The sequence below is a fragment of the Manacus candei genome, unplaced genomic scaffold (assembly GCF_025592945.1).
Source record: "Manacus candei isolate 608988 ecotype Guabito, Panama unplaced genomic scaffold, ASM2559294v1 h1tg000046l, whole genome shotgun sequence".
In the NCBI taxonomy this organism is placed as follows: domain Eukaryota; kingdom Metazoa; phylum Chordata; class Aves; order Passeriformes; family Pipridae; genus Manacus; species Manacus candei.
The window spans coordinates 15537766-15565409 of record NW_026138094.1 but is presented as its reverse complement, the minus strand read 5'-3'; the positions used below and the strand labels follow the sequence as shown (position 1 = coordinate 15565409).

Sequence of the window (27644 nt, the reverse complement as noted above, 5' to 3'; positions counted from 1 at the left end):
ATCCAAAGATGCGCTTTGCCCAGTTTTATGTAGTGACTGGCATTTCAGAAGGATGTAAATATCCTCAAATCACACAAATTCTTTCTCTTCCTCACACGTTTTTTTTTTCTCTTCCAGTAGGTTCCATTTTAAGCACACAGATTTCAAGGTTTGTTCAAAACCCCACATGGGGTCAACAGTTCCTGCTTGTGGGGGAGGGAAACAGCCAATTCAAAAGTTCCTTATCCCTGTCCCATGAGTAATCTGATGGGAAAAAGCCAGGAGGAGATGCTGAAACACTGGCTGAACGCCAGGGAGACGTTCTGAGTGCCTGCAGAATGGATCTGCCATCAGAAAACACACCAGGGGACCCACAAACTGGACCTCTGAGCAAACTCACATTGTTGGCAGCAGCGAGAAGGATCCCCAGACCATTTGGGGCAAATATTCAATGAATAATTTAAGACTTTGTAAAAGTATCAGTAACTGTATAAATGGAGAAAATTTATCCAAGCCTGCTGAGCAGAGTGGGGAGGCCCTGGCACAGGTTGCCCAGAGAAGCTGTGGCTGCCCCACCCCTGGAAGTGTCCAAGGCCAGGTTGGAGCAACTTGGGATAGTGGAAGGTGTCCCTGCCCATGGCAGGGGGTGGGACTGGATGTCTTTAAGTTCCCTTCCAACCCAAACCATTCCATATATTCACAGACACTGAAGGTCCCTCTTCCCCCAAATGCATAAGAAAAAAAGCTTTTTAATAGTATTACTTCAGAAAAACAAAGACACCTGCAGCCAGAACTCCCATAAAAACCCCAAATGTACCCTTTAAGTTAACAGAAGGGACAGAAACTCCTTACAAAGGTACCTGCTTGGAATTCCAGCCACTTCCATCTTCTTACCCTGACAGAGTCCACAAAAGGGGGAGAACATCCCACTGTGTATCAGCTCCTGAGGCAATGAGATATGGCAGAGCTTGAATCCTGATCCCTCCATTTGGGGCTGCCTTGTCTGACACAGAGCTGACAGCAAAGTGCTCTTACCACATCTAGGAACAAATGCACTCCATAATTCCTGCATTGGAATGTCTTCTGGAAATTAGAGCATTATTTTTAAGTATTTATAATTTAAAAGTGATGAGGGCACATACTGAGCACGTAATTATCTCATACCACCAGCGTTGCCTGGAATGCTTATTAATCAATTAGGTTTTAGATTAAACAGACACAGAACACCTCTGAAAAGAATACCTGAACCAGAAGATGAATCATAGAATCATAGAATCAGTTGGGTTGGAAGGGACCTCCCAGATCATCAAGTCCAACCCTTGATCCAACCCCGCCGTGGTTCCCAGCCCATGGCACTGATGCCACATCCAGTCTCATCTTAAAAACCTCCAGGGACGGAGAATCCACCCCTTCCCTGGGCAGCCCATTCCAATGGCTGAGCACCCTCTATGGAAAGAATTTCTTCCTAATATCCAACCTAAACCTCCCCTGGCTCAGCTTAAGACCGAGTCCTCTTGTCTTGTTGATAAATCACCCAAAACCATCTGGTTTACCCTCAGTGTCTCAGTTACAACCAAACACACAGAGGGTTGTGCAGCATCCCTCAGAATTCCAGAGGCACCATCCCTGCTCACACCCTGGGCATCCCACAGTTCCTCAGGCTGGCTTTTGTTTACGAGGGATTTCTTCTGCAAAGGGCTTTTTTTCCTTTTTTTTTTTTTCCTCACTCACCCACCACCTCCCCGTATCTCCTCTCACCAATCTCCTCCTCCTCCTCCTCCCAGCAGGGAGTGTTTTTTCCGAGCTTTCAGACAGCACAAGGTTCCACCACACGAGCAGAAACCCTCCAGAAAATCAACAGCACCGGTGTATTCAAGCAGTGCCACCCTGGAAAGTGCTACGGGGAGAGCCAGAAAAAAAATCCCACATCCTTATATAAAGCTCTGGGAGCATCAGATTCCTCTCAAGTGATTGATACCTTAATACAAAAATCTGCTGCAGGAAAAGGAGCCACAACTCACAGCAAAAGAACCACGAGTCGCCCCAAATTCACAATGTTCAGGCTCTAATGGATCCAGCCTGGAATTCTTTCCCAGCACGGATGAGGTTTTCTAGGCTTGATGGATTTGGGGGGAGTTTTTTGTTTAGTTTGGGGTTTGGTTTTTTTTTTAATAATTGAAGTCTATGGTTTGCAAGAGCTCCTGAAAGCAGACTGGTTTTTTTTCCTTTTTTTAAGGTTTAGTTTGTTTTTTGTCCAACTCCCCCCTCAAATATAACGGATGTTTAAAGCATATTTAGTGGCTCAGCTAAAGCAACTAATGAGTGTTACGTAAGATGTCTCTCCATGTAGAACAATCTGTTCCAAAAGTTACCAAAAATAGCAATTCTCTAAACACTGCTGTGATGCAATATTTAACCACTTACTGCATTAGCAGGCCAATTGGTCCATTGTACTTCAAAAAAGATATATGCATACTTTGAAACTTAAAAAAAAATATATATATACGCTTCAAAACTTAAAAAAAAATATATATACTTCAAAACTTTAAAAAGTATGTATACATTTCAAAACTTAAAATATGTATGTATATATTCAAGTGTTCTTACGATGTTTTCTTACCTAGGCTGGTTACATTTAAAAAAGAGTATGTATATATACTTCAAAACTTGAAAAAAGTACATATATATACTTCAAAACTTAAATATATACTTATATACATACTTCAAAACTTGAAAAAGTATATATACTTCAATACTTTAAAAATATATATAATTACATATATAATATATAATATTATAATATATATAATAGTCTATATAATATCCTATAATAGTCTAATATATATTATAATACATATTATATATTACATAAAATATATATTATATAAAATATAGTCTATATAATATCCTATAATAGTCTATTGAATATATTCTATAGGATATTATATATTATAATACATATAATATTTTATATATAATATATAATATAAAATAGTCTATAGAATCTCCTATAGAATATATTCAATAGGATCTAATTATAGATCCTATTGATATATCCTATAGATATATAATATCCTAATCTTTAGGATATTATATAATACATATTATATATAATATATATAATATAAAATACAGTCTATATAATCTCCTATAGAATATATTTAATAGGATCTAATTATAGATCCTACTGATATATCCTATAGATACATATAATATCCTATTCTATAGGATATTATATAATACATATTATATATAATATAAAATAGTCTATATAATATATATAATATAAAATACAGTCTACATAATACCTATAGAATATATTCAATAGGATTTACTTATAGATCCTACTGATATATCCTATAGATATATAATATCCTATAGGATATTATATATTATAATACATATTATATATAATATAAAATACAGTCTATATAATATCCTATAGAATATATTCAATAGACCATTATAGGATATTATTATAGACTCCATTTTATAATGTAACTATTATATATTATATATAATATGTACTATAATATATATTAGATAGACTATTATAACACACATATATAATATGTAATATATATAAAATATCATCTATATAACATCTGTAATGTATATGTAATGTGTACTATGATATCAGATCCAACATACATTTAATATCCCCCACATTAATCTATAATACACACAAACAGCCAGGGGGGTGTGTTTCTCTGTACAACCCCAGGTCCCTGGCCGTGTCCTTACCGAGGCTGGTGGGTTTGATCAGCTCGTCCAGCAGGTCGTAGAAGGGCAGTTTCTGCAGTTTGATGTCGGGGTGCACGGGGTGCAGGGCCGAGGTGAGGTGGGGCAGTTCCAGTTCGTGTTTGGGGCCCAGCAGGGACACGGGGAGCAGCGGGGACGTGGCGGGGTGGCCGTCGTAGCCGAGCTGTGGAATGGTGGATGGAGACAGCGTGGCCGGCATGGAGCTCGAGTGCACGCTGGGGATGGACAGGTCTGCGGGGGTCATGATTTTCTGGGGGAACCTCCTCCGGTAGAGTTCTTTGATTTTCATCTGCACGGCGGGGCTGCAGCCGGCCTTGAGCAGGTGCAGGGCTTTCGTGAGCAGTTCGTGTTTGCGGCCGTGCTTGTTCCTCCCCGCGTAGCCCAGCAGCACCTGAAGTTCCGAAACTCGAAGGCTCATAACCATTTGCTTCAAGGGAACAACACAGAAAGTCAGCGTTGGGGTGACAGCATCTCACACAGCAACAGCACAAAGGGGGGTCAGCCCACCAGGCACAAAGTTTTTAACTTTGCTGTGTCACCTCTTTCACCACATCGTTCCAAGAAACTCCGAATTCCTGCTTTATCATTTCAGCCCTTTTGGCGGCTCCACCAGCAAACCCTGTGCCTGGCACGGCCTTAAGGCTCACAAGAAAACCCACCTGCAGCACACCAACCGAGTGCTTTTCCCATCTAAACCCTGTCACATCCCAGCTGGTTCCCAGGGGAAGCATGCCAACAATTCCTAAAAAACTGAACTTGGTCGGTCTTTACAACTGACTTGAAACTTCCAACTGCCCAAGCAGGAACAACTGTTATCAAAACAGGTAGGGCATTGTGGTGGGTTGGCCTTGGCTGGACACCAAGTGCCCACCCAGCTGCTCTATCAGACAGTGCCACTGCTCTGCCCCCCCCATTATCTCCAGCACAATGTATAAGCAGGACTTGCTTATACACATATCTATTTTATACAGCAATTTTTCAAGGGATTTCCATTCCTGAAGGACAGCAATGCTGGGGGGGAAAAAAAACCACTGAGAAAAGGATAAGTTGCCAGTAAAAAATGAAGCTGTAAATGTAATTATTTCTTAAGCGTTGTCCTTCAAGTTAAAAGTCCTTCATATTAAAAAGTCAACACCTCCACTGATTATCTCCAGGACAATGCAAAGCAGGACTTGCTTATACATATATCTATTTTAAACAGCAATTTTTCAAGGGATTTCCATTCCTGAAGGACAGCAATGCTGGGGGGGAAAACTCTGAGAAAAGGACAAATTGCCAGTAACAAATAAATCTGTAATCACTGTCCTTCAAGCACCTATAATGTTAAAAAGTCAACACCTCCACTCTGGCCCCACTGATTATCTCCAGTACAATGCAAAGCAGGACTTGCTTACAAGATATATCTATTTTAAAGAGCAGTTTTTCAAGGGATTTCCATTTCTGAAGGACAGCAATGCTGGGGGGAAAAAAACACTGAGAAAAGGACAAGTTGCCAGTCAAAAATAAAGCTGTAAATGTAACTGTTTCTTAATCCCTGTAAATGCAATTATTGTAAATAATTATTGTAAATAATTACATTTACAATAAATGTAATTATTTCTCAAGCCCTGTCCTTCAAGCATCTAATAATGTTGAAAAGTTCTGATTCCTCTAGCTGGATGTAAAACAAGTTATACACTGACAACATCTGAGCTGTGCCAGTCCTTAACTCTGGAAAACTTCCCTTCCCACTCCTTCCCTCCCTTTCTGCCATGCAGAACTAATCCACACAGGTTCAAAGGAAAGGAGAGAAAGGGCTGATGTTAAAGAGAAATTATAATCCAATTTGTGTGCAATCCCATATTGCCGTTCCTGGGTTAAAGGGAATATCTTCCCATTCCCTTTCCTTCCTTCTCCCATTGGAGCTGCGTGTCCTGGCTGGGATGGGGGAGCTGGGTTTTGCCTTCTATTAATTAACATCTTCATTTACACAGTCATTTGCTGCCTCCCAGTATGAATCAAACTGGTAGGACTTGTCAAGGGTTTCAGTTCTTCGGGAAGTGAGAAAAACCCTTTGCAAGGCAGCGAAACCCCAAATGCCCCGAGAGCACCCAGTGCTGCCCTGCTGGGCACACGGGAGCCAAATCAACTCTGAACCTGGGGTTGATTGAAAAATTTGATTGAAAAATTCATCTCAGGGCTTGACAGTGGCTTGTTCATCATCAGAATCCTGTAGAATTCGGGATTCCCAAGAAATCCCAAGGCAGTGAAATGCCTGGAATCCATTGCCACAACAGGCACTCTGTACAGAACCAGTAAATGCCCTTTACAAAACCATTACTCACACCCTGAGTATTCTTCAGTCAATCCCAAAAGATCAAACTCAAAGTAATACTTGATGGGTATCACTGGGACTAAACCAGTCCAGCACATGAGGCTTCTGCAATTCCCCAGCCACTGAAGGCCAAAGAACCCAACCAGAACTTGCATTTGCAGTCTCTGAAATCAAGTCCAAACGCTCCCATCCTCTCTAGTCCTTCAAACTGTGCAAAGCAGTCACATACAGTAATTTTTTTCACATTAATTCTTAAACCTGAAGTGCCAATTAGAAAGTGTGGTATCCTTAGTTTTAGCAAAACCATCCCAAAACGCCCATCCATCTCCAGTACCTGCAAGAGACCTTGTAGATCTCCTTGTAGGATTTCCCCACACTGAAACCATGTCATTTCAAAGCCCTAAATTAGATGATTCATGTATTTAATGAGGTTTGCACCCAAGCAGACTGAACTCAAACCTGCCACGGTTCTGCTCTGCTGAACCACAGCACCAGAGCTCAGGAACCTGGCTGCAAATCCTAGATAAGCCTTCCTTGCAGACTTCCACAAACCCTCTGGATGTACCAGGAATTCATTTTTTTAAGCCTGAATACCCTGAGAACTTTTCTTCACACTTTTAACTGCAGGACTGTCACTGAGCTACTAACGAGAACAGACGAGGTATCTTAAGAAATTGAGATTTCTTACAAGAATAAGGCATTTCATTACAGGCTGAAGTGTTGACAGCTGAAAGTGAAACAAATAGATTTGAAACATGGGGAAAAAAACCACTATTTATAACGCTTTACAAACATTTCTTCAACAGAGTGAGTAGTTACAGCTGAAGGGTTTAATGCCACCACCATTAAAAGTCACTTCCTGAGCAGCCAGAACCTCTCAGAGCTTCCCTGTGTTCTTGTTTTGTGATAAACTCAAAGGCCCAGCTTGCAAAAAACACAGAGGATTAAGAAATAATTGAGCCAACGGCGAAGCTCCTGCTACAGGTTGGATGTTTTCCATTTTTAAGGTAAAGGCAGGTTAGAAATGAGCCTACAGAAAGCAGGGTCCAGACTCTCCCACACCAAACCAAACAAAATTTCTCCACATCTTCCCCACTCTGGCACATTCCTGACAGAGGAGACAAGAACAATTGTGTTTGCAATGTTCACTACAAAATCCATCCCTGAAAAAGCAGCACTAAAGCCTGGTGGGTTTATTACAGCTCCAGACTTTATTGGTAAACCTTTCTTCCTCATAAGAAAGGGAATAAAGATAAATATAAAATACAGAGAGGGGCAAAATAAAGAGAGGCAACGGTTTAAAGAGAGGCAATGAATATAACAAAGAGAAAATATATAAAAATAAAGAGGAAATGCCTTAAAACAATCCACACACACACACACAAACACACAGGGCTTTGCCAGTGGATCGTGTCCATCAGGGGCACTGGGACACAGAGCCTGAGAAAACAGGGAAAAATCTCACAGGTTGCTGCAACATGAATGGGAAAATTCCTCTCCCCTCCTCCAACATCGTATTTTATTGGAGGACACAGCCCAGCTCTACCAGAAGTGCTGCTGTCCAAGCCTCTGGCACACTGGTACCTCATCCTGGAACAGGCAGGATAATTCCAGCAGGGAAACAAACTGAATGCACAAAATACGTGAAAAAGCTGCAATTTATATCTTTTTTTCCCTGTCACATCTCACCTCATCACAATTCCAACCCCTTGCTGGCTTAGTTGCAGCAGCAAAGCTGAAGGGCAAAGACACAAAGCCTTTTGCTTCAGGAAATCTTGCTTTTCTTCCCTGTTGCCTGAAGTAGTTGAGCAAAAAGATCACAGGCTCTTGCCAGGGACAAAACCCACCCCAAAGAGTCTGACCCCAACAACAGCAAATCTCCACAGGGCAGTAACTGCCCCCACCCCTGGCTGCTTATCAGAATTGGCAAAATGTTTGGAGCTTGCTTTCCTACAGGAAATAAAGTAACAAAACAACAAGAAAAAGCTGAATTAAAGAGAAATAAAAGGATATACCCAGCTCCCAAGGACTGAGTGCAGGATAGTCTCACACACTGCAATGCTAGTTATGGTAGATAGTAAATACCTGATCCTACAAACATCACTAGTGCACAAAAACTGATGCCACTGAGCTGCAAAAAGGTTGAGCTCTTTGCCACTTGCCTAACTGGGGTGTAAAAAACACAGGAGAGCAAACCAGTTCCAGGTCCAACAAATCCCAGCACCAAACACACGAGGTGCTCTGCTGACGTTGTGCTTTTTGGTACCTGTCACACCCAGGGAAGACCCAAAATTCAAAGAGAGGGCGAGGACAGTGGGAAGATGGTTCAAAGTGTAAAAGAGATGAACAAGCCTCACAAAAACCCGACTTATCTCAGGTTAGCAGCGACTTTCTGTTTTGTGTAAACACCTTCCTGGGGTGTAGAAGGCAACTCTGATCTCCAGACACACAGCTGACATTTCCTGCTCGACAACACAACTCCAGCACGTGTTCTCTGCAAAAGGAATTAGTCATGGGATTGCTGGATCTTTATCCATGCTCCCCCTCCAACCCTCCCTCACCCAAGGCCTGAGACTACACTCCATCCATCCCACCCCTCCCAAAGCCAGCTGGGCATTCCACTGCCATAAGACAAGTCACATAATGAGGCAGGAGGTCCATGGAACCACAGAGGATGGTTTATTTGCCCACTTCCCAGTTGCCTGTTTCCAATCCATGCCACTTTTCCGGGTTGTGTCATCCCAACCATTCGATGCCGTTCATGCTCCCGATGAATCCCCTGATTTCTGCATGGTGAGGAAACATTCTCAAGCAGCTCACCTGGAAACAAGGACTATTTCCTGGAAACAAGGACTATTTCCTGGAAACAAGGACTATTTCCTGGAAACAAGGACTATTTCCTGGAAACAAGGACTATTTCCTGGAAACAAGGACTATTTCCTGGAAACAAGGACTATTTCCTGCTCCACACCTACCTCAGATAACTAATAAGGTTTGGAAGAAAACGGCTTAAGTCCAAAAGTGATCCACGAGCAGCATCCAATGCCATTGTCCTACTTCCCTCCATCCATAGGAAAGGGATGTTCCACCTACAGCACTTCCAAAGAAGTCAGGACACTTTTTAAAAGCTTAAAGATATGAAAATTGTTTAAGGTAAGAATCATTTACTTTGGTTCTCTCTGCAAGGGCAACAGCAGAGATGAAATCTCTTTTCAGTTCAGTTGTCCCAGCCATCAAGGACAGACGCCCAGGCTGGGTTGATTCCTGACTGGAGAAGTCCAACAGGTCAGAGCCAAGAAAATTGCTTTCACGAACTGGATCTTGTCTCACTGACCTATGAAGGCTGAGAATTAAGTTTAAAAATAAAAAAATATAAGTGTTGTTGCCTCTGGGTAAGAAATTCCTTCACTGACCCTGTGCCTGGGCACATGATTTGGGGATGGGCACTAAAAAAGCAGGATTCAAGACAGGGAACTTCAGTTCTGGACTGGAAAACACACAGAGGCTTCAACACTGGCTGGAAATGCAGGAAGATGAGCTGCAAGTCCTGCTGCTCCAGAAAGGATCAGATACAGGCTATCTGTGAGATCCAACACCACCCCCAGTGAACCTGCACCCTTCTTCCCATTTTTGGAAGGGAGGGACTTGTCTGAGGGGAAAAAAAGGGGCAGCAGGCAGTATTTATTATTTTTTTTAATAAACTGAGCAGTGTTCACAGTGTGATGCACAAGATGATGTTTTCAAAGCCCTTTCATCCATCTGTGGCAGCACCAAGAGCCCCAACAGCTTGAGGAGTTCTTGGAAAGTGTGTTTCTCCTCCTCCACTAATCAGCCCCACGATCTACCTGGAGAACCCAAGTTATTTCTGGATGTTTATGATAACTACAAGCTGTGAATAAGCTCCAAAGCACATTCAAAAGATGTGCCAGCACAACAAGAAGCATCTGGCTTGGTACCACACCGCATTCAGTGCCTAAAGCAACACAACAGGTCCTCCCCAATTCTCCAACCATTAACAGGGAAGCTAAAGGGGAAAAAAAGAAAAGGAAAAGAAAAAAAAAAATCACTCAAATACCAGTCAAAAGATGGAAGAAAAGAGTAAGTAAAAAGAGAAAGAAGAAACTCAATGGGAGGTCACTCATTTATAAGCAGTAATTTCAGAGTGACAGTAAATTTCTGTTATTAGAAACAGAGTGATTAGTTTAGTGATCTTTTAGTAATTAAGAATCATTATTGCAGAAGAGAGCAGGCACTGCAGCAAGTTCCTTCCTGGGTGGAGGGCAACACAAATGGAAATTTCCCCCCTTATGAAAAAAAGGAAACTGCTATTCCAGGAATTCCACAATGCACTTCCAAAAGACAAGTAAAAAAAAAAAAAATCATCAAAATTGTCCTTGTTTCTAATAAAAGCAAGTAGGAAGCATTAGATGAGAATGGAAATGGTTCTGAATTGATCTCAGTAAACCTCCAACACCCAGCTGTAAAAATACAGCTCCTGCACGTATGAGCAGCCTTTTTAATCCCTGATATCAATTTTCCAGAGGAGGAAGCTATATCTGAGCTGGGGGAGCTCTCTGCTCTTCCACAGAATAAACTCCTGGCCATTTAAGGTTTGTGAAAACGGGAAATCGTGAAGGTCAAAATATTCCCGTCTTTTATGAAGCCACATTGCCCGGCCCTAAATCCTACCTGCAAGACTCCCACAAAGGAAGCCTGAGTGGAGGCTGAACCATAAAAACTGCACCCAACCTCCCGAAATTCTGCACGAGGGAGTGAAACAACCCCAATTCCTGGAAGCTCCAGGGAGCCCCCGATGACAGGCTGGGACTTCCTGCATTTGTCCAAGGCAACCAAAACACCCCCGGGCTGAAGGGCCTGTAATTCAAACCAGAGGGGAGGCAAAGGCACAGCACAACACTCATAAATATGCAACATCCCACAGCCTTTAAGGAGGCTGCTGGTTTTCCTGATGAAAAGCTCATCTGTCTCCTGGAGGTGCTGGGAAGCAGGACAGAGCTAAAGGAGCAGGTACAAATATTATTTGCCTTTTATTGCACACATAAGATCAAGTATTTCTTAATCAAAGAAACCTTTCTCTGTTGACACAGTTTGCTGCAACTGGATGAGCAAATCTATACATTGGTCCAGCTGGCAATAAGAGCAGATTTAAAACCATTAGGAATGAGTCAGCAAAATGAGGAACTGATACTGGAAATGCCAAAATAGAGCTGCTGGTGGTGTCTCCATCAAGCTGGGCTTCCTTAAGCTCAAGCTCTGTATTCATGATTTGCACCAAGTAATGTATTCCCTGCCAGGCCAGCCCAAAAATCACCCCAAAGCTGGAGCCATCCGGGGCTATTTACCTTTGTCTGCTCACAAACAAAGTGTTTCCTTGGAATTACAGGGTTGTGTTTCTGTTCACAGAAATGTTATGACCCTCGAATGATGAAGCTCTTTTCCAGCCTCAGTGGTTTTATGATTCTCAGATTCCAGTCCCTGCCAACACTAAAAATCTCTGTCAGGGAAGAAATCCCAAAAACTGCAGGTTTTTTTAGCTCAGTCTGAAGCTTCTGGACAGGAGCTCCTGTCTTTTCCCACCACAATCCTTCTGTATTCAACTCATGTAACCACTTACCAACTGTATCATAACCCCTGAAATTGGAATTCCACAGGAAACTCGTCCAAGGAACATTTTCTTACCTGCCTTTGGCAAATACCAGTTGCTTATATCTGTTGTGCTGGTAAAACGTGGTTGCCCCCAAATTCAGTAAGTTTTAGGAAGGTCAGAGCAATGTTCCTACCTAAACAATAAATAGATTTAATACTCATACATTTAAGCTCTGAATTCCAGCCCACAGTCCTGAGCCCACCAGTGACACCACCAAGTTGTTAGAGATGTCTGTCACTGGTTTTAAGAAAATCCACAGTGATAAAAGTCACAAAACTCAGTGAAGAGTGACAGGATATTGCAAAAGCAAACAGAAAGGCAGCTCCAGCCCTCTGAACTGGCTGCTGGTAACAACAGGCAGAGTTTGGAATTTTTAATATAATCCCCAAGTCTTAAAGGTTCTCTTATGCTTTTGGCAGATGCCTGTGGCATTCTGCTGTGGGAAACACCTTCTAAAAGCACTGACACACAGACCCTGGAGTATTAGTGCAGGGAATGGCCCTTCTAGACCTCCATCCCACCCCTTTCCCTGCCTCTGGAAGGGAGATTCAGCCAGACTGTGGGATCACACCTCCAAAATGCCAACTGGGTGCTCAAACACTTAAACCTGTGACATTTTTTTGGTTTATGATGACTTGAACCCCACGTTGTGCCCTGGCTGCACATTCCCACCGTGGGGGCAGAGCCACTGGGGCAGCTTAAACTGCAGGAGGGATTGGCTGGAGAAAATCTGCAAGCCTGGAGTCGTGTCTGAACAGTGTTTGATTTAAAGCAAAGGCACATTTTATCTTAATCCACGAGGAAAGTTTTACCGTTCTCGGGAGACTCTCCCCACCAGGTGAGCCAGATCATTACCCTGGTATTCAATAAGGTTGCTGACACAGTGGTAATCTCCATCTCTGCTCTTGGAGGCTCCAGGTTTTTTCAGCCACGCTCCAACCTAATTGTCCCTGGAGTATTTATCTTCCAGATGGGAATTGTTTTCCCAGAGCTCGCAGCATTTCCAGGACGAGTCGTTGCAGAAAGACCAGTTTAGACAATCTCTGGCTACAAACCCAGGAGCCTCTCAAAGAGCAAACAGCTCCCACCTCAGGCTAAGAGGGAACAAGATTATTTCCAGCTCTTTGGGAGGGGGTCATGGCCAGACAAATTTACTTTTTATTAAGAATGTTCTTCCCCTTAACTGAGCCTTTGTGGCTGACAGGAGAGCCAGTTCCTATGGAATAAACTGCAGTGGAGCCTGAGCCAGGCACAGACACAGCCAAAAGAGCTTCTAAACACCCCCTGTCCTGTTAGAATCTGACAAACCACAAAATATAACAACTTCTACAGCATTCAAGAATAGTCTGAAAGATTGTCCCTTTGTATAAAACAAGGAAAAAGACAGAGGACCAGGAAGTCTCAGCTTCTGGAAGCCACACAGGAGGTCACAAACCCATATTTATTTCCCCTCCCTCAGTGATTTAAAACAAATAAAACGTATGTTTTAAAATACACAACCAACAGAAAATAAATCGTTACATAAACTGACCGATCTGGGATTTACAGACAGAGAATCTATAAAATGAGGATCCCTTCAGCCATCACTTTCCAGCAGAACAGCAGAGAAAGAAGCTGCAGTTGCTTTCTGAATATCTCACATACCTGCATGAAGCACATGGAGCTTTTGTGGGTCAATTTTGCAGGAAAAGCTGGAGAAGAATGTACCTGGAATTCCATGAATGTACTTGCATTGCAACATGGATAAAGAGGCTTCCAGGAGCAGCTTCCAGAGCCTCTCAGCAGCAAGTCCCACATTCCTCCATGCAGGGTTTTTGAAATCTCTGCTGCACCAACAGACATTAGTATTTTGCATGTGTTACTCAGCTGCAGCATCACTTGATTTAAATAAATTATTGCCATAAAAGATGCATATTTTCCTCCAAAATTTAAAGAAATGATCTTTCTTTCTTGCAAATATTCCCCCCGTGCCCTAAGTTACCACCCAGTGCTGAAGAGTTAGTTAAGCACTAAAACTTTGCTATTAATTAGCTCCAAATGAGATAACACTTCTGAATATGAGATCACACAGTCAAATATATCCAAACTATCCACTTTTTTTCCCCTCATTTGTCCCATTTTCTGGGATGCAGCACAGGAGACAGATTACATCATCCCTGACTATTATTCTGGTATCTCAAAAAGTTTTAATTAAGAATCATATTAAAGTTGGATCCTGACTTGCAAAGTACTGAACAGCAGGGTGAAATCAGTACATAATTGAATCTCATTTCCCTGAAAAGTAACCAATCCCTGTGCTGATGCCCCAAGAGAGGGAAAACTGGAATTATCAGCTCACAATTCACACTTAAAAAAAAAATAAAATTTAAACTCAAATGACACGGGATAAAATTAATGTATTTTTTTAGAGTTTGGAGCAAAATTCCCTTCTGAGAAATGTATTCCCAGGCTTTGTGAACTGGTGGTAACTCAGGGCCATCTCACAGGATGCACCAGGATGTTTGGTTGGGCTTTTATCTGGAACCACAGGAATAGAGAAAAGCCTCCCAATAATTGCTCCTAATATCTAGAACACAACTGGGGAGGGAGGAAAGGAGGAAGGATGGGAGAACAGGAAAATCAGGAGATAAGACAAAACAGCAGGTATAGGAAATAATAATTTATCATTAAAAGATATCCTTTTCCAAAGGAAATAAATCTGCTGACAACAAATACCTATGAAATACACTGGCCAAATATCCTATTCCCTTCTCATACTGGTCCACTGAGAATAATAATTTATTACTCCTAACAATTAGTCTTAATTATCACAGAAATAAGCAGTGGAGCCAAAAATCCCCACTGTGTCAATAAGCTGAAAAAAAACATTCAATCAAGCAATCAGACTGGCATCTGCACAGCCTTTAAAAAAAAAACCAAAAAACTAAAAAATAAAGAAAAAGAAAAGGAAAGGCTAATCATTCTGCACAGCATCTCTATTTCATAAGGTCTTCAAACCCATGTATAGAGATTACACCAGGAAAACAAGGTACACACTTCTTTTTAAGTAGTCATAAGTCTTTTCAAGTAAGTCAACGAGATAACATCTTAAACAATAAGAAATTTTCTTTTTATATTCCATTTCTCACATATGTAAATAAAGAATTTGCACATCTGAAATGGTTTTCCACCATACAGTTGGTGTAAGAAGAATTACTGCCCCTTTGTATTTTACAGGTGAACCAATAGGTTTTTAGGCACCAGCACCAAGAGACAGCATTCCATGTTTGCAGGACTCTGGAATGATTTATTCCAAGATTATCAGAGATAATCCCAGATTTTTCTGAGTTGGAAGGGACCCACAAGGATCGCTGAGCCTACACAGGACCATCCCCAAGAGCCACACCACGTGCCCCAGAGTTATTATTTACATCCCATATTGACACTGATCGGTTTTAAAGCGCCAGAATACATTTTATTCTTAATCAGCAGCTGGATAAAACAAGTCCTGGGATGTCAATGGGGGTGCAGGTGGAAATGCTGGCAGGCAGGAGTCCGTGTCCCAGAGAAAAGCTCAGCCCCGTTCCCAGCGAGGCGGCTCCGGGCTCCCGGGTCAGTCAGTTAATGAGACACGGATGACTTCTTTGGCCGCTGCTCCCGGCAGTAAAGAATCAGTGGGACTGTCAGGAATCACTTGGATTTCAGTCCAAGTACCGGCACAGCTTGGAAGGAGAGCGACGGGGGCACGGCCTGAATGCGGATCCTGGGAAGGCGCCTGAAGGAGGCAGCGGCACAAAGAAAGGGAAAGCAGGAAGTGCAGGGTTTCATATCTCCCCCAACGACCGGGCTCTTCCCACCACGGAAAAATGCAGAAAGATGACAGAATAATGGGGGAGGAAGCAGAACCTTCCTGCTTTTCTTCAGCTTTCAATGAGGATAAAGAAAACAGTTTCAAACCACAAAGTGCAGCCAGAGGCGGGCTCGGAAGATGCATCTCAGGCAAGGCCTAAACTCCAGACAAAGCTGATCCAAACCCCTCCAAATTCGGGCTACTCTGTCCTTCCATCTTCCAGAGCTTGTCCGTGCCAGAAAACTGCATTTTTCTATGTATTAGCTGCAGTGTTACCTATAGGCTCAAGCATGCAGTGAGTTAGAAAGCTATATATATATTCCCTATGCAATATTTTCCTGGCCCACATATAGCACAGACAAAGCTTATTTCCCCATTTTCCCAGTCACTCTGGCACTTGTTAAGGACAGACACTAAGGACACTTGCTCAGTGGGAAGATATTTCTTTTCCCAGTGCCCTCAACCCGACACCCTGTGCCCCTCCCCTTCAGACAGCTCACCCTTCAGACACAATTTCTCTTACAATCAGAGTAAGACTGAATCCAATTCACCATTCCCACAATAACCCCTGCCCTGCATGGAAACAAACTGCTCGATGGAATGAGGGGGTTTATAAGCCAAGTTTCAGCCACACCTATGATTTAAAAATACATGAAAACCATTGCAAGTAAACTCCAAGAACAATCCTGGATTTAACTTGGCTTCAGCCACAAGGACAGCCAGGACTGAAGGAGCTGCCCAAGAAAACTTTGATAGCCAAGTTCAAACTTCCACGGTGATCCCGAGGAAGAGAGAACAGCAGCACTGACTGCTCCTATCCCACTCCCTCACTTTTCCAAGCCTTCCATGAGCTGCCTTCTCCCCATTCCCCCCCCACTCTCCAGGCAGAGGGAGGATGCTGCTCCAGTCACTGCTCCTTTTCATCTTTACTGCCCAAACTCTTGCCCCACCTCATTAATGCACTCATCCAAATCCCACCCTGAATAGGAATTTGCATATCCACAAGCCTTTGGCAGCTCATTAATGTCCTTTGAATGACTCTCACATGTTCATGAATTTATACTCTGCCTGTCCTTGGTACCTACACAGGCCAAAGGCACAGGGGCTCTCAACAAAATAAAGCATTGCCTGGGTCTCTAAAGCCTAGAACTTTAGTGTGAAGTGTCTTCACCTTTGTGCCTCCTAAATTCTCACTAGATAACAACACACAGGTTCCACTTCCAGGTATGGATGTTGCTTCCCAACATTGCTCAGCCTCTGTGTCAAAAGCAAACAACAGTAATATTGGGGGGAAAAATAAAAATGAAGGCTTCAAGACATCAGAGCCCAAGCAATGAAGGAGTCAAGGCATTTAATCAACTCTTATTTAGCTCAAGCCCTTTGCTAAACTATATGAAAAACAAAGGTACGTTTTACAAAAGTTTTCTAGTTAAGTGAAGATAGGAAACAAGTTCCAACACATCCCTGCTTCCCCTTCAAACAGCTTGGCACCACCTCAGAGTGTTTAAAAACAACAGCCCAGCACAGGTCAAAGGCAATCTGCACGCCCAGGCTGCACACACCAGTGTTCTGACAGCAGGAAGAACTTCCTAAAAAAATAAAACCAGGCCACGGATCCTCAGCTGCTTTTCAAAGTTCTTCTGTTACCAGGGTGGCTGAGCTGTTCCAAGAGCAAACAACAGGGGAAGGTCATGTGTGGAGTTCTGGGCTGGCACAGCTTAACCTGTTCCTTGACATCCCAGGAAACCAAGGGCTCAGCAGGATGACAAAGCTGCTGCTGGTGGGACCCGGTGTAAGGATGGAGGAAAAGTGGGAGAGCTCAGGGATGGAGCAGCTCAGTGGACACAACCCAAGTGATGGCTCTGGGAAAAGCTGAGCAGCCAGACCCAGCCTTCCACACACAGGGATGGCTCTGGTGACCTTTGCCACCCTGGGGCAACTCCTGGGCTCAAGATAAACACACCTCTGAAAACATGGGCTCAGCAGCAAACATGCAAATCCTTGGGGGAAATCATTAGGAAGGGAACAGGGAGCAAAGAAGAAATCATGACACGCTCTATAAATCCCTGCTTCACCCAGGTCTCCGAGTGCATTGCTTTTGGTGGCCTCATCTTAAAAAAAATAATATATATATATATATATATACATACACATTAGAAGTGGAAATGTTCACAGAAGGCAGGCACAAATTCAGCAGGATTTCCCCAATGAAGAAATAGCAAAAGCTAAGACTTTTCAACCTAAAAATGGAGGACATGGGGACAAATGTGACACAATCTATAAACCAGGACAGAACAAGGAGAGCAGACAGGCATCAACTTTTTCAGTCTCCTCCATTCCACAGCAGTGACCTGGGGATGAAGCTGGGTGGAACCAGGCTCAGAGGAAAACGAGCAGGGTCCTCACTCAGCAAAGAGCAGCAAGAAATTCCCTCCCCAAATACTGTGAATGAAACAAGTTTATACAGGTTCAAGAGAAATCTGGACAGGCACTTGGAAAATAGATTTATTTGGGCTCATCCAGCTGGTAGCCCCCTTTGGATCCAGAGGACTGAGCTCCAAGTGGCTGGAGACCAGGGCACTGCTGCAGGGAAGTGACAGTTATTCCCCACACTTTGCCCTGTTGTTGCTTTTCCCTCCTCACTCTTTTCTGGAAGCTGTACCAGGGATGGACCCTTGGTCTGAACCACTACAGCTACTTTGACACTCTTAAGAATCAGTTTATAACACGTTTATTTTTAGCCATTTCCTCAGAAACCCAAGCGACATCATCAAGAGCCTTGAATAAAAACATCACTTCTCAGCTACGAGAGTCAAATTTTAACACCGAAGAGGTAAGAGCAGAAACGAACTGAACGAAGAGCTGGGTGTGCACCCTTTAGAAAAATATTATCTAAAATCCTTGCAATTCAAACCAACAACAGTCCTGATACTTGATTTTAAAAAAAATGTGAAGCCCTGCCATGGAGTGGCCTCAGAAGATTCACAGATGAGATACTGTTAAATCAACAAGGAACCCACCAAAAAGAACAGCTCGATTTATGTCCCACATTTTCCATCCTGGTGCTGCACATTTATAGGTGCACTCACAGCTCCATCCATAGCCTGGGCAGAGCTGCTCCAACAGCTTTTCCAATAAGCTGAAAACCTACACAAATGCTTGGACTGCTGCAAAGGCTCTTATTTTGCACCAGGGAAACAAGATACAACATCTGCACGAAAGTGAGATCATTTTGTCAGGGGAGTCTCGAGAAACAACATGAGGAATGAATGCATCAGAAAACATTCTCATCCACACAACTTTTTACAACACACTCCTGCAGTTTGGATTACAGATTTTACCTGACCCAAACACATTATCCCTACTGTATTTGGCTGCTGCTTTTCTAAGAAAAATAATAGCGAGCTGCCTTTCTGCTAGAGAGTCAAACAAACCATCTATATTCTATTTCTCGTGCTAATGAATCATTTTTCAGTTGGAAAGATGAACAGGGCAGCTTTATAAAGTCCAGGCCCTGCTCTACCAGTAGGGGAGGGGAACATCTTGCAGAAGGCACTGAGTGAAGGTGAACAAGAAGTTCCAACTCTGAAGATTCTCATCGGATTCTCTGCAGCAAATTTGTCCACGTGGCTGGACAGTGAAAGTCTCTCACCTGCTCACACAGCAAGAGGAGATGCTCTTCCAAGGACCAAGAGTAGAATAGAGACCTGGTTTTTACAGGGTATAAACCCAGCTTAGAAAAACCTCTAATCTCAGCTCTGCCCACCACAAATCCCTGAGAACATTTATCCCATGTTTGCACACTCCAGTGGCTGTGCCCACAAAAGCTGCACCAAAAGGTGCTGCAGCCAAGCAAGAAGGAGACTGAGCTCAGTTTTCCACCTGCTTTGTAAGCAGGTATTTAATGGGAGGGGAGGAAAAAGTGGGAGAGGTTTCCAAAATGGTCCCAGTTTCCAAAATGGACAAGAATCCTATGGATCCTCCTGGTGAGGAGCTGCCCACCTACTGCCTGTCGCCTTCTCCTCTCAGAAGGTTCACTGCCTATGAAATTCAATTTTTTGAAGCAATTTGCACCTTAGTGGACAGTCACAGGAACTACTCATGCACATTGCTGAGGCTGTTAAGGATTTCCAAATACACCTCCAGTAGCAGAAACCCTCAGGAGTAAAACCTCATGGAACCATCGGCCCAAATCCCATTCCCAAACAAGCTGCTGGTATCTTATTGCCAAAGATGTGAGGTACAGCAAGAGGCTGGGGGAACAGGGCTAACTCAGCCTGGGGAAAAGAAGGCTTTGGAGGAGCCTCGTGGCAACCTTCCAATGTGTAAAGGAGGTCATCAAGGAAACAGAGCCATGACCTTCACACCAGCACACAGCAGAAGGATGGGAGACAACAGGCACAAGATGAAGTAAGAGGTTTAGGATGGATACAAAAAAAAAAAACAACATCACAACCCTGTTTTCACCCTGAGAACAGTTAAGCAGTGAAGAGGTTGCCCACAGGGCTGGTGTCATCTCCATCCTCAGAGGTTTCACACACCAGACTGGATAAAGTCCTGAGTAACCTGTTCTGACCTCACAGCTGATCCTGCTTCCAGCAGGAGCTTGGAGTGGAGATTTCCCACGCTCCCTTCCAGCCCAAATTACCAAATGATCTATGGTCGGGAGCAAGGGAGCAAGTAGGTGTCAAACTGAAAGTAACACCAAGGAAAGCCAACAGGAGACTCCTCCTGAACTCTGGTTTGAAGAACTGAGCATGAAAAGCATTCTTAGGCTACACTATAAACAGGGCCAAGGGAAGGAAATATCTCCAGAGACAGAGGGATGCAGCTCAGTTCACTGTGGAAAAGCTGCTGGCTGTGTGGCAGCCTCGAAGCAGGGACAGACTAAAATTCTCCCTTCCCCTCCCACCCTCAGATATCCTTCTAGGATGGAAACTGGCACCTGGAGCGTTCCCTCAGCCCAGGCAGGGCTGGCAGGAGCAGGAGGCAGAGCTCACCCACATGTCCAGAAGGCTCGTTCCCATTTCTGAACAAATCCAGGGAAGTCCAGCCCCGGCCCATGCCCAGTGATGCACATGGAGTGACCAGCACTTATCTGCCCATCCCCAGTGCTGAATAAACTTTCACATGCCCAGGGAGCCTCTGCTCTGCTGCACAGCCCAGGGCTCTATTCTTACCAAGCAATGGCTTTAAAAGGCTCCTTTTCCCCCTCCATTAATTATCATGCCACTTCCTATATAAATCTCTTGTATATCATCTCCTATAGACATAAAGGTCAAGCTTAGGTTGCCCTCTGCTCTCATTGTATACTGGCTTTTCATTTCTTTGTTTCACATGGCCCAGACAAGGCCATAATACCCACCCTCTGCTCACTCCTGCTCTGCCCTGGCCCTGGGATGCAAAGCTCCGAGCCCTCCACTATTCCTTGTGTTTGCCAAGGGACACAACAGACAACAGAGACATCCACAGCCATCCCTAATCCCAAAAGGAGAACAAGATTAAGCAAATTGCTGACAAACTCCTGGATCAATACAGCTGCACCAGCCACAAGAGCCTCAGCAAAAGAGGGAGAGAAGAAACGACAACCCAAAGGTTTGTGGCACAGCACAGGGAGAATAATTTACTGTTACCTGGTTTTAATGTGGTTCTGGCTGCCACTGAAAATTTGGAAGATCAGAACAAAGCCAGATAAAAGTGACATCTCCTGGCCCCATCCTCAACTCCAGATACTCTCAAGGGTTTAATACCTTCGAGTTTTTCTTGTAGCCCCAAAGTTTTGCATTTGCTTTGAAATAGCCACATTTTATAGCAGTGACCACACATTCAAAGTGGTTTTGACAGCACTAAGCAAAATTACAGAAATGAGCACTCTTGGTAAGCTCTTTTCTCCTGCTCACCCCTCCTCCCTAGCAAAAAAACCCTACTTTTAAGAATGGCATTTGTTTTCATGACCAGATTACTACTGAAGGTACTATGTGCCATTTCTGCACGATAAAATCCAATCACCTTCACTTTAAAAAGCCCAAACCAGCACTCCTGGCTTTTACTGGTCTACACAGAGCTGGAATAGTGACAGAGCAACAAGACATTCGATACCTGAGCTCCAGCAAGGGGGTTCCAAACTCCAGCTGCCCGACCACATGTCACAGGAGTCCCCCAAACTGTGCATTTCCCCCTTTCTCCCCCCTCAAGAACAGGACAAACATTTCTCTGTGATTCTTGCAGGCACAATTCTGTGACCAGAGGTGAAGGGGGACAGCACAGGCTGAGGCAGCTGGGCTGCATGAGACACCCAAGGTATTTACTGACCAGATTTTAACGTGAAAACTGGTGTTTTCATCCTTCCCTGAAATCCTGGCTGTCAGAAGGCACTGACTGCTTTTTATGGAGGGTGACAAGGCTGAGCTTTTCACTAGAAGGGCACCTGCAACATCCTTCAGCAAAGCAGAAATTTGTAGAGGGGAAGCACAGCAGCAAAAATAACCAGACAGCTCTGAGACCACCTCAGGACTGGAGGGGGAATTCTCTCCTCGCGGAGCCAAAGGGCCAAACACCAAGACGAGCAAAGTCACAAGAGACCCAGTCCATTTGCCAGCCACCAATCCTCTGGGATTTGAGTGATCCAAAAAGTAACCCTTCCAAAATGTTGATTCACAGCAACCAAGGGACTGTTGCTCCAAATTCAGCATCAGCAGAGCCCAGGGAAGGCCATGCTGATGGAGCCACCAGCTGCCACTCACTCCAAGCACCGGGACAAACAGGGATTCCAGGAGATGCCCCGGAGGAAGGCACCAGGGAGGCACTCAGAAGGTGGGAGAGGCCTGGGGGTATCTCAGAACAATCACAGGGAGCACTCAAGTCTCAAGTGTGTGGAAGGTCTGCTTTGCTTTTCACTGTAATGGCACTAAAGAGGGAAGTGAGGAGAGTTGACTTCTCGGAGAACAGATTACAGGAACTCCAATCCTCCCTGCCAGAGACATTAGTGACAGGTCTGCACTTATCTCTGTGCCCTGTGTGAATGCAGGTCAGGCCATAAACCATTGAAACCAGAGCAGTGGCTGCATCCCTATAAATAACTTCAATATTTGAAGGTATCTGAACTGTCCACACCCTGTTCCACGGGATGCTTTTAACTATCTGTCTTGGGTGTCTGAGCCAGAAACTGAGTCCTGAGCACTCACCCTCCTGAGGGGAATATTTCCTCATGGAATAAAGCTGAAGAAGATGCATCTTCTACCTGCCTCTTACCTTCCCAGCCCTGTAACTGTAATTTTTAAAGCAAAAGAAAAATGAATTGTAAACCCATGAAAAATATCAAGTATAGTGGGTATGGTTCTTACCCCTTCCTTCCTTCCTTCTCACGAGTGGCATCAAATAAGAATTTCCCTTGCACAGAACCACAAACCCCTCCAGGATGGCCCCCAGTGCTGGGGAGGGTTTCTCCACAAGTGCAGTGACACTGTATTTCCGTGTGCACAACAGGCAATCTGGGTTTTATTGGCCATAAAGAAGGGTTATGGATTGGGGCTCTGACAGTTAAGTGGTGATGCACAGCTGCCAATGTTATTCCTCTGGTGTCTGCAATCCCAGTGGTAAAGACCAAAGGCTAAAAAAAATGATACCTGGACCAAAATACAGTTAAAAATACAACGATGCTGCCACACACCAAATTACTGCATGAAACCACCCTAATCCAGGGACTCAGATAACAATGAAAAGTAGATTATATTTACTTTAATCACAGAAACAAGCAACCACAGCAACTTGTAAAAGGATTAAGCAAATACAGCTTGTAATACAGAGGACTAAAATTCTAATTGAACACCGAAATAGGTAGATTGTGCTTATTAGCACTGAGGATGCAGTTCCAGAGATCCACTTGTCACTATTATCACCCCCACCTAAAAGCTGTGCCACCAACCTGTCCCCCTCAAAAACTGCCTCCCTGCATTCAGGGGAGGGGTGTTTCCCAACTGGATGTTTCTGACTGGTTTGTTTTCCTCCCCATTGTGTGGAAAGGCTTTTATGAATTTTCATTCAAACTCTTGGCTCACTTTTTTTTTTTTTAAAGTATAAATTGTGTCTAACAAGAAACACACCAGGGATCTCTTCAATCCCCAAAGGCACTTTCTTAAAAGGAGAGAGAACAAAGGAGAAAACCTCCCAGCATGTGCTTTCCAAACCAGCTCCTTAGGACAGTATCAAGAATGACAATACTCGAACATAAGCTTTTCTTTCTCCTTCTTTGATCCATGTATAATTGAATTGATTATTGCAAACTGTGTAATGATTTCCAAAAGACTTGAGTGCAAGGCAAAGATCACAACAATCTAATAACCAATTTAAAGAGATGTAAGAAATATTGAAGGAAAGATTTAATCACTCAAGTATACTCCTTCCAATTAGAAAGAGCTTTAAATAGCTTACCTTGAGATAAATTAGAGTCTGTGTGCAATTATACAGGAATAGTAATTAAGATCAGGAAAATTCACATATGCCTCAGCCTATGGAGTTATGGAGAACTCCACAGACTTTCCAGTTACCTTATTTCAGCAGCAGAAATGAAAACATACTGGTTCAATTTATCCAACCCTTCCAGAGTACCAAGGAATTCAGTAACCTCACAAGTCTGGGATCTGCAGAGTATGTTTGATCTTATCTGATTATTTTTCTTTTTCCAATGGGACAAACAGTCCCAAATGGGGCAAAAGACTGAAATATTCTTGATTATGGTGAGATAATACATTACAAAAAAACAAAAAGGCTATTTCACGATTTAAAGCTCCAGGAAAAGTTATGGCAAGTAAGACTGACCACTGTTTTTCTGGAGGGAGCAAGAACTTTAATTTGCCTGTGGCAATACCATGGTATCACATTCCCCAATTTACACGTGCAGTGCTACCCACAGGTCTTTACATGGGAAGGCAGCAAAGTTTTAGAAACTTGCCTAAGTTTTCCTGACATACTTTTTCTGGCAAGGCAAGCGAGGCACTGCACAACCATTACATTTGATTTTAGTTTTAAAGGTCACTAAAGCTGAAATCAATGCCATTTGCTAATTAATCGGAGGAGAAATGAAAATAATTAAAGGAATTCACCGGTCATTCTTCAAACAGCAGAGTCTTAATCACAAACCTTCCCTTAGGTACCTTTCAACTTGGAAAGAGAGAATTTAAAAAGAATTTTCTGGGGATTTACTCCTGCTCAGAAAACACCCACGGCCCCCAAGGACGATGTCACAGCTTTCCATTAGCCACGTTTTTCCAAGGAGCACTCACCTCATCCAGTACCTCCTAACTGAGCTGTGCTGCTCCTGGAAAACCACCCCGTGACAGCTACGACCCAAAGCAGGAATTTTTCGTGCCCCCTTGTCTTCCCCTCTCCTTCCTGACACAGAAGGATCCACCCACACACCTTTTTTCCTTGTAAAAAAAAATGTACTGAAGTCTTCAAAGTATAAACTCATGAAGTAACTATTTTTTCTTACATCAAGCCCCCAAAACTAGAGGAAAACCCCAAGTTTTCACAGAATGCAGTGGAATCCTTCAGTGCCAGCCTGCAAGTACCACTACCCTGAGCAGAAAAGTGAAAATGAAAATAAGATAGTCAGCTTGGCATTTATTCTCCAGGCTCCTGAAGCAGTAACAGTAAGTTTAGGAAAAATTAATTTTAAAAGTTGTGATTTCTTCCTACCGGTTCTCAATAAGGAAGTTTTAGAGAAGGATCAAGACAGAGGTCTGGGATGAGGAGCAGACACAGAAACAGCTCTGTGAAAGATCCACCTGTGAAGCTGCAGAGCAAGAGGAAAGGACAGCCCCCCCCAGGCTGATGGACCACAGGCTTCAGGTTTCAAAGCTCCCAAGATGGATAAATTGTCAATTTTCACAGCCAAATCCTGCCTTTCAGCCCCGTCCCTTGACCTGTCATCTTAACGCACACCCAAAAAAATCACTTTATTCCTTCTCTCTCCTCTCCTTCAACTCCATTTCAGTGAGTGTTGCTAATAAAGGCATCACATAAAGCCCATCTGGCTGCTGTGCACCCAAACCCCTCAGAGCTGGCTACCAAAGCACACTGTTCCATTCGCCACGCTAAGACTGACAGAACTTTAATGCTGGAACCACATCCCAACCTTTTATCTCCTTATGTGGGAAGCACATTTTGAAAAGAAAAAGGACTTAAGGACAACACAGCTCAAGCAACACAGTATGGTCTGAAAACACCCAGAAAAATTAAGGCCAGAGGAGGATTTAAAGAAGGATCTGAGGGTCCTGAAGTTGGACACGCTCAAGGTTTTATACTTCTTTACCTCCTGACAGCTCCTTAAGCATCGAGAAATGAAAGTGCCCAACACCTTTGATACGCAGAAAACTGAGACCTACTGAATCTCTAGGGAAAGACAAAGTATTTCCGTAGTCATACCGTACACATCCCGCAGTTTGTTACACTTTTAACACATTTCTGATTTTACATATGTAACACAAACCCGATTTTGTGCCTTTCACCGAATTAACTTTAAAGCAGGAGACAGGAGCCCTCCTGGTGAATAACGACCCTGTGACAACTGCGATCAAACTCCCAAACTTCTGCCAGGCTGCCGGGCGTGCAGGGCAGGGTTTGCAGCCCCACGCCCGGCACCGAAGCGATGGCAAAGTTTGGGGAAGGGGGGGGGGAACGCTTTTCCTTGGATTTTTGTGCGTGTGTCCAGAGAGGACGCCCCGCCAGCCGCTACGACGGTTCCTCAAAATCCCTGATGGATAACTGAAGTGATTGCTGCGAAGTGCGTGACGACTTCCCAAAGGCCGAGGGGTGGAAGGCGAAGCTCGCGGGGGCTGCTCCCTGTGCCGAGCCCCCCAGAAAACCCACCCGGGCCGCACCGGGGGAGCTCCAACTCGGCTGCGGGGCGGCCGGAGCGCCCCGTTTCCATGCCTTTCGCAGGATGACAGGGACCGGCGCCAGCTCAGCCCCGCCGAACTCCTCCACCTCTGCCCGTGACGCGCTTTATCCCGCGGGGCGGGCGGCGAGCGGGGCCGCCCGGCGCGGTGCCCGCGCTGTCACCGCCGCACTCCCCGCAAACTTCGCGGGGAGCCCGAGGGCTCCTTCCCCCGCCCGCCCGCCCCGGCAGCGGCCGCGCTGCCCAGCGCCGGCACCCCCCGGGAGCTCGGCGGGGCCGCCGCCCTCCCCGCGCAGCCTGCCCGGCGCGGCCCGACCCGGCGGGCGCGGAGCGGGGCCGCCCGCGCTGCCCCGGCGGAGCGCGGCCGGCGAAGGGGGGGCAGCCAGGGGAAGGAAGGCAGCTCCGCGCTGCGCCGCCCGCCAGCGCTCCCCCCGTCCCTCCGCCCCCGCTGCCGGCGGCCGCCCCGCCGCGCCCGCCCCGGCGGGACCCGCGGCCGCCCCGGCCCGTCCCGGCCGCGGCCGCGGCGGCTCCGCGGGGGGACCCGGAGCTGCGCTTTACCTTTAGTTCCGCACTGTCCGCCATCTTGCGAGGCCGCGCGCAGGCGCAGTGAACCCCGCCGGGACACCGCCCCCCCCCCTCCGCCGCCCCGCCCGCTCCCGGCGCGCAGCGTTTGAATCGCGGCGCCATTTTGTGCCTCCTCCTCGGGCGGGGGGTCCCCCCCCGATCCCCACCGCCGGTCCCCGCGCCCCTCAGCAGCGACCCTCGGCCCACAGCCCCGGTCCCTCCGCGGGGCCCCCCAAGCCGCCCCGGTGGCCCCGCGTTGCCGCCGCCGCCCTGCCCGCAAAGTTTCCCCCCTTCCAGCGCGGCCCCCGCGGGTCGCTCCGTGAGGGGAGCGGGCGGCGCCCCCTGCGGGACCCGCGCCCCGGGACACCCCGGAGCGCCGGAGGGGAGCGGTGGGTCCCCGTCGCTGTAGTAAATAAATGAAGTTGATTAAAATCGGAATTTGCAGCTCTGCTTCCTGCTACATAATCCGCAGGTTTAAGTGGTTTAAGAGTGGAACTGCACGGCACGGGGCTGGGGTCCCTCAGCGGCGGTGAGGAACCCTCAGGCTCCTGGTCTGCACAAGCAGAGAGTGATGAGTTTTATAAATAATAAGTTTTATTCCCCTGGGCTTCTGCAGAAAAGTTCAGGGAAT

General features: G+C 45.0%; 1 protein-coding gene across 2 annotated transcripts in view; it reads right to left on the bottom strand.

Moving 5' to 3' along the window:
• Nucleotides 1-27060, bottom strand: part of PIAS1 (protein inhibitor of activated STAT 1) — a 58094-nt gene extending 31034 nt beyond the window's left edge. For both annotated transcript variants that reach the window (XM_051796882.1, XM_051796883.1), the window contains exons 1-2: nt 27008-27060; nt 3724-4168 (exon numbers count right to left, since the gene is read on the bottom strand). In XM_051796882.1, the coding sequence (XP_051652842.1) occupies nt 3724-4168; nt 27008-27031 (469 nt within the window). In that variant the 5' untranslated portion in view covers nt 27032-27060. The remainder of the gene's footprint in view (nt 1-3723; nt 4169-27007) is intronic.
• Nucleotides 27061-27644: the final 584 nt, after the last annotated feature.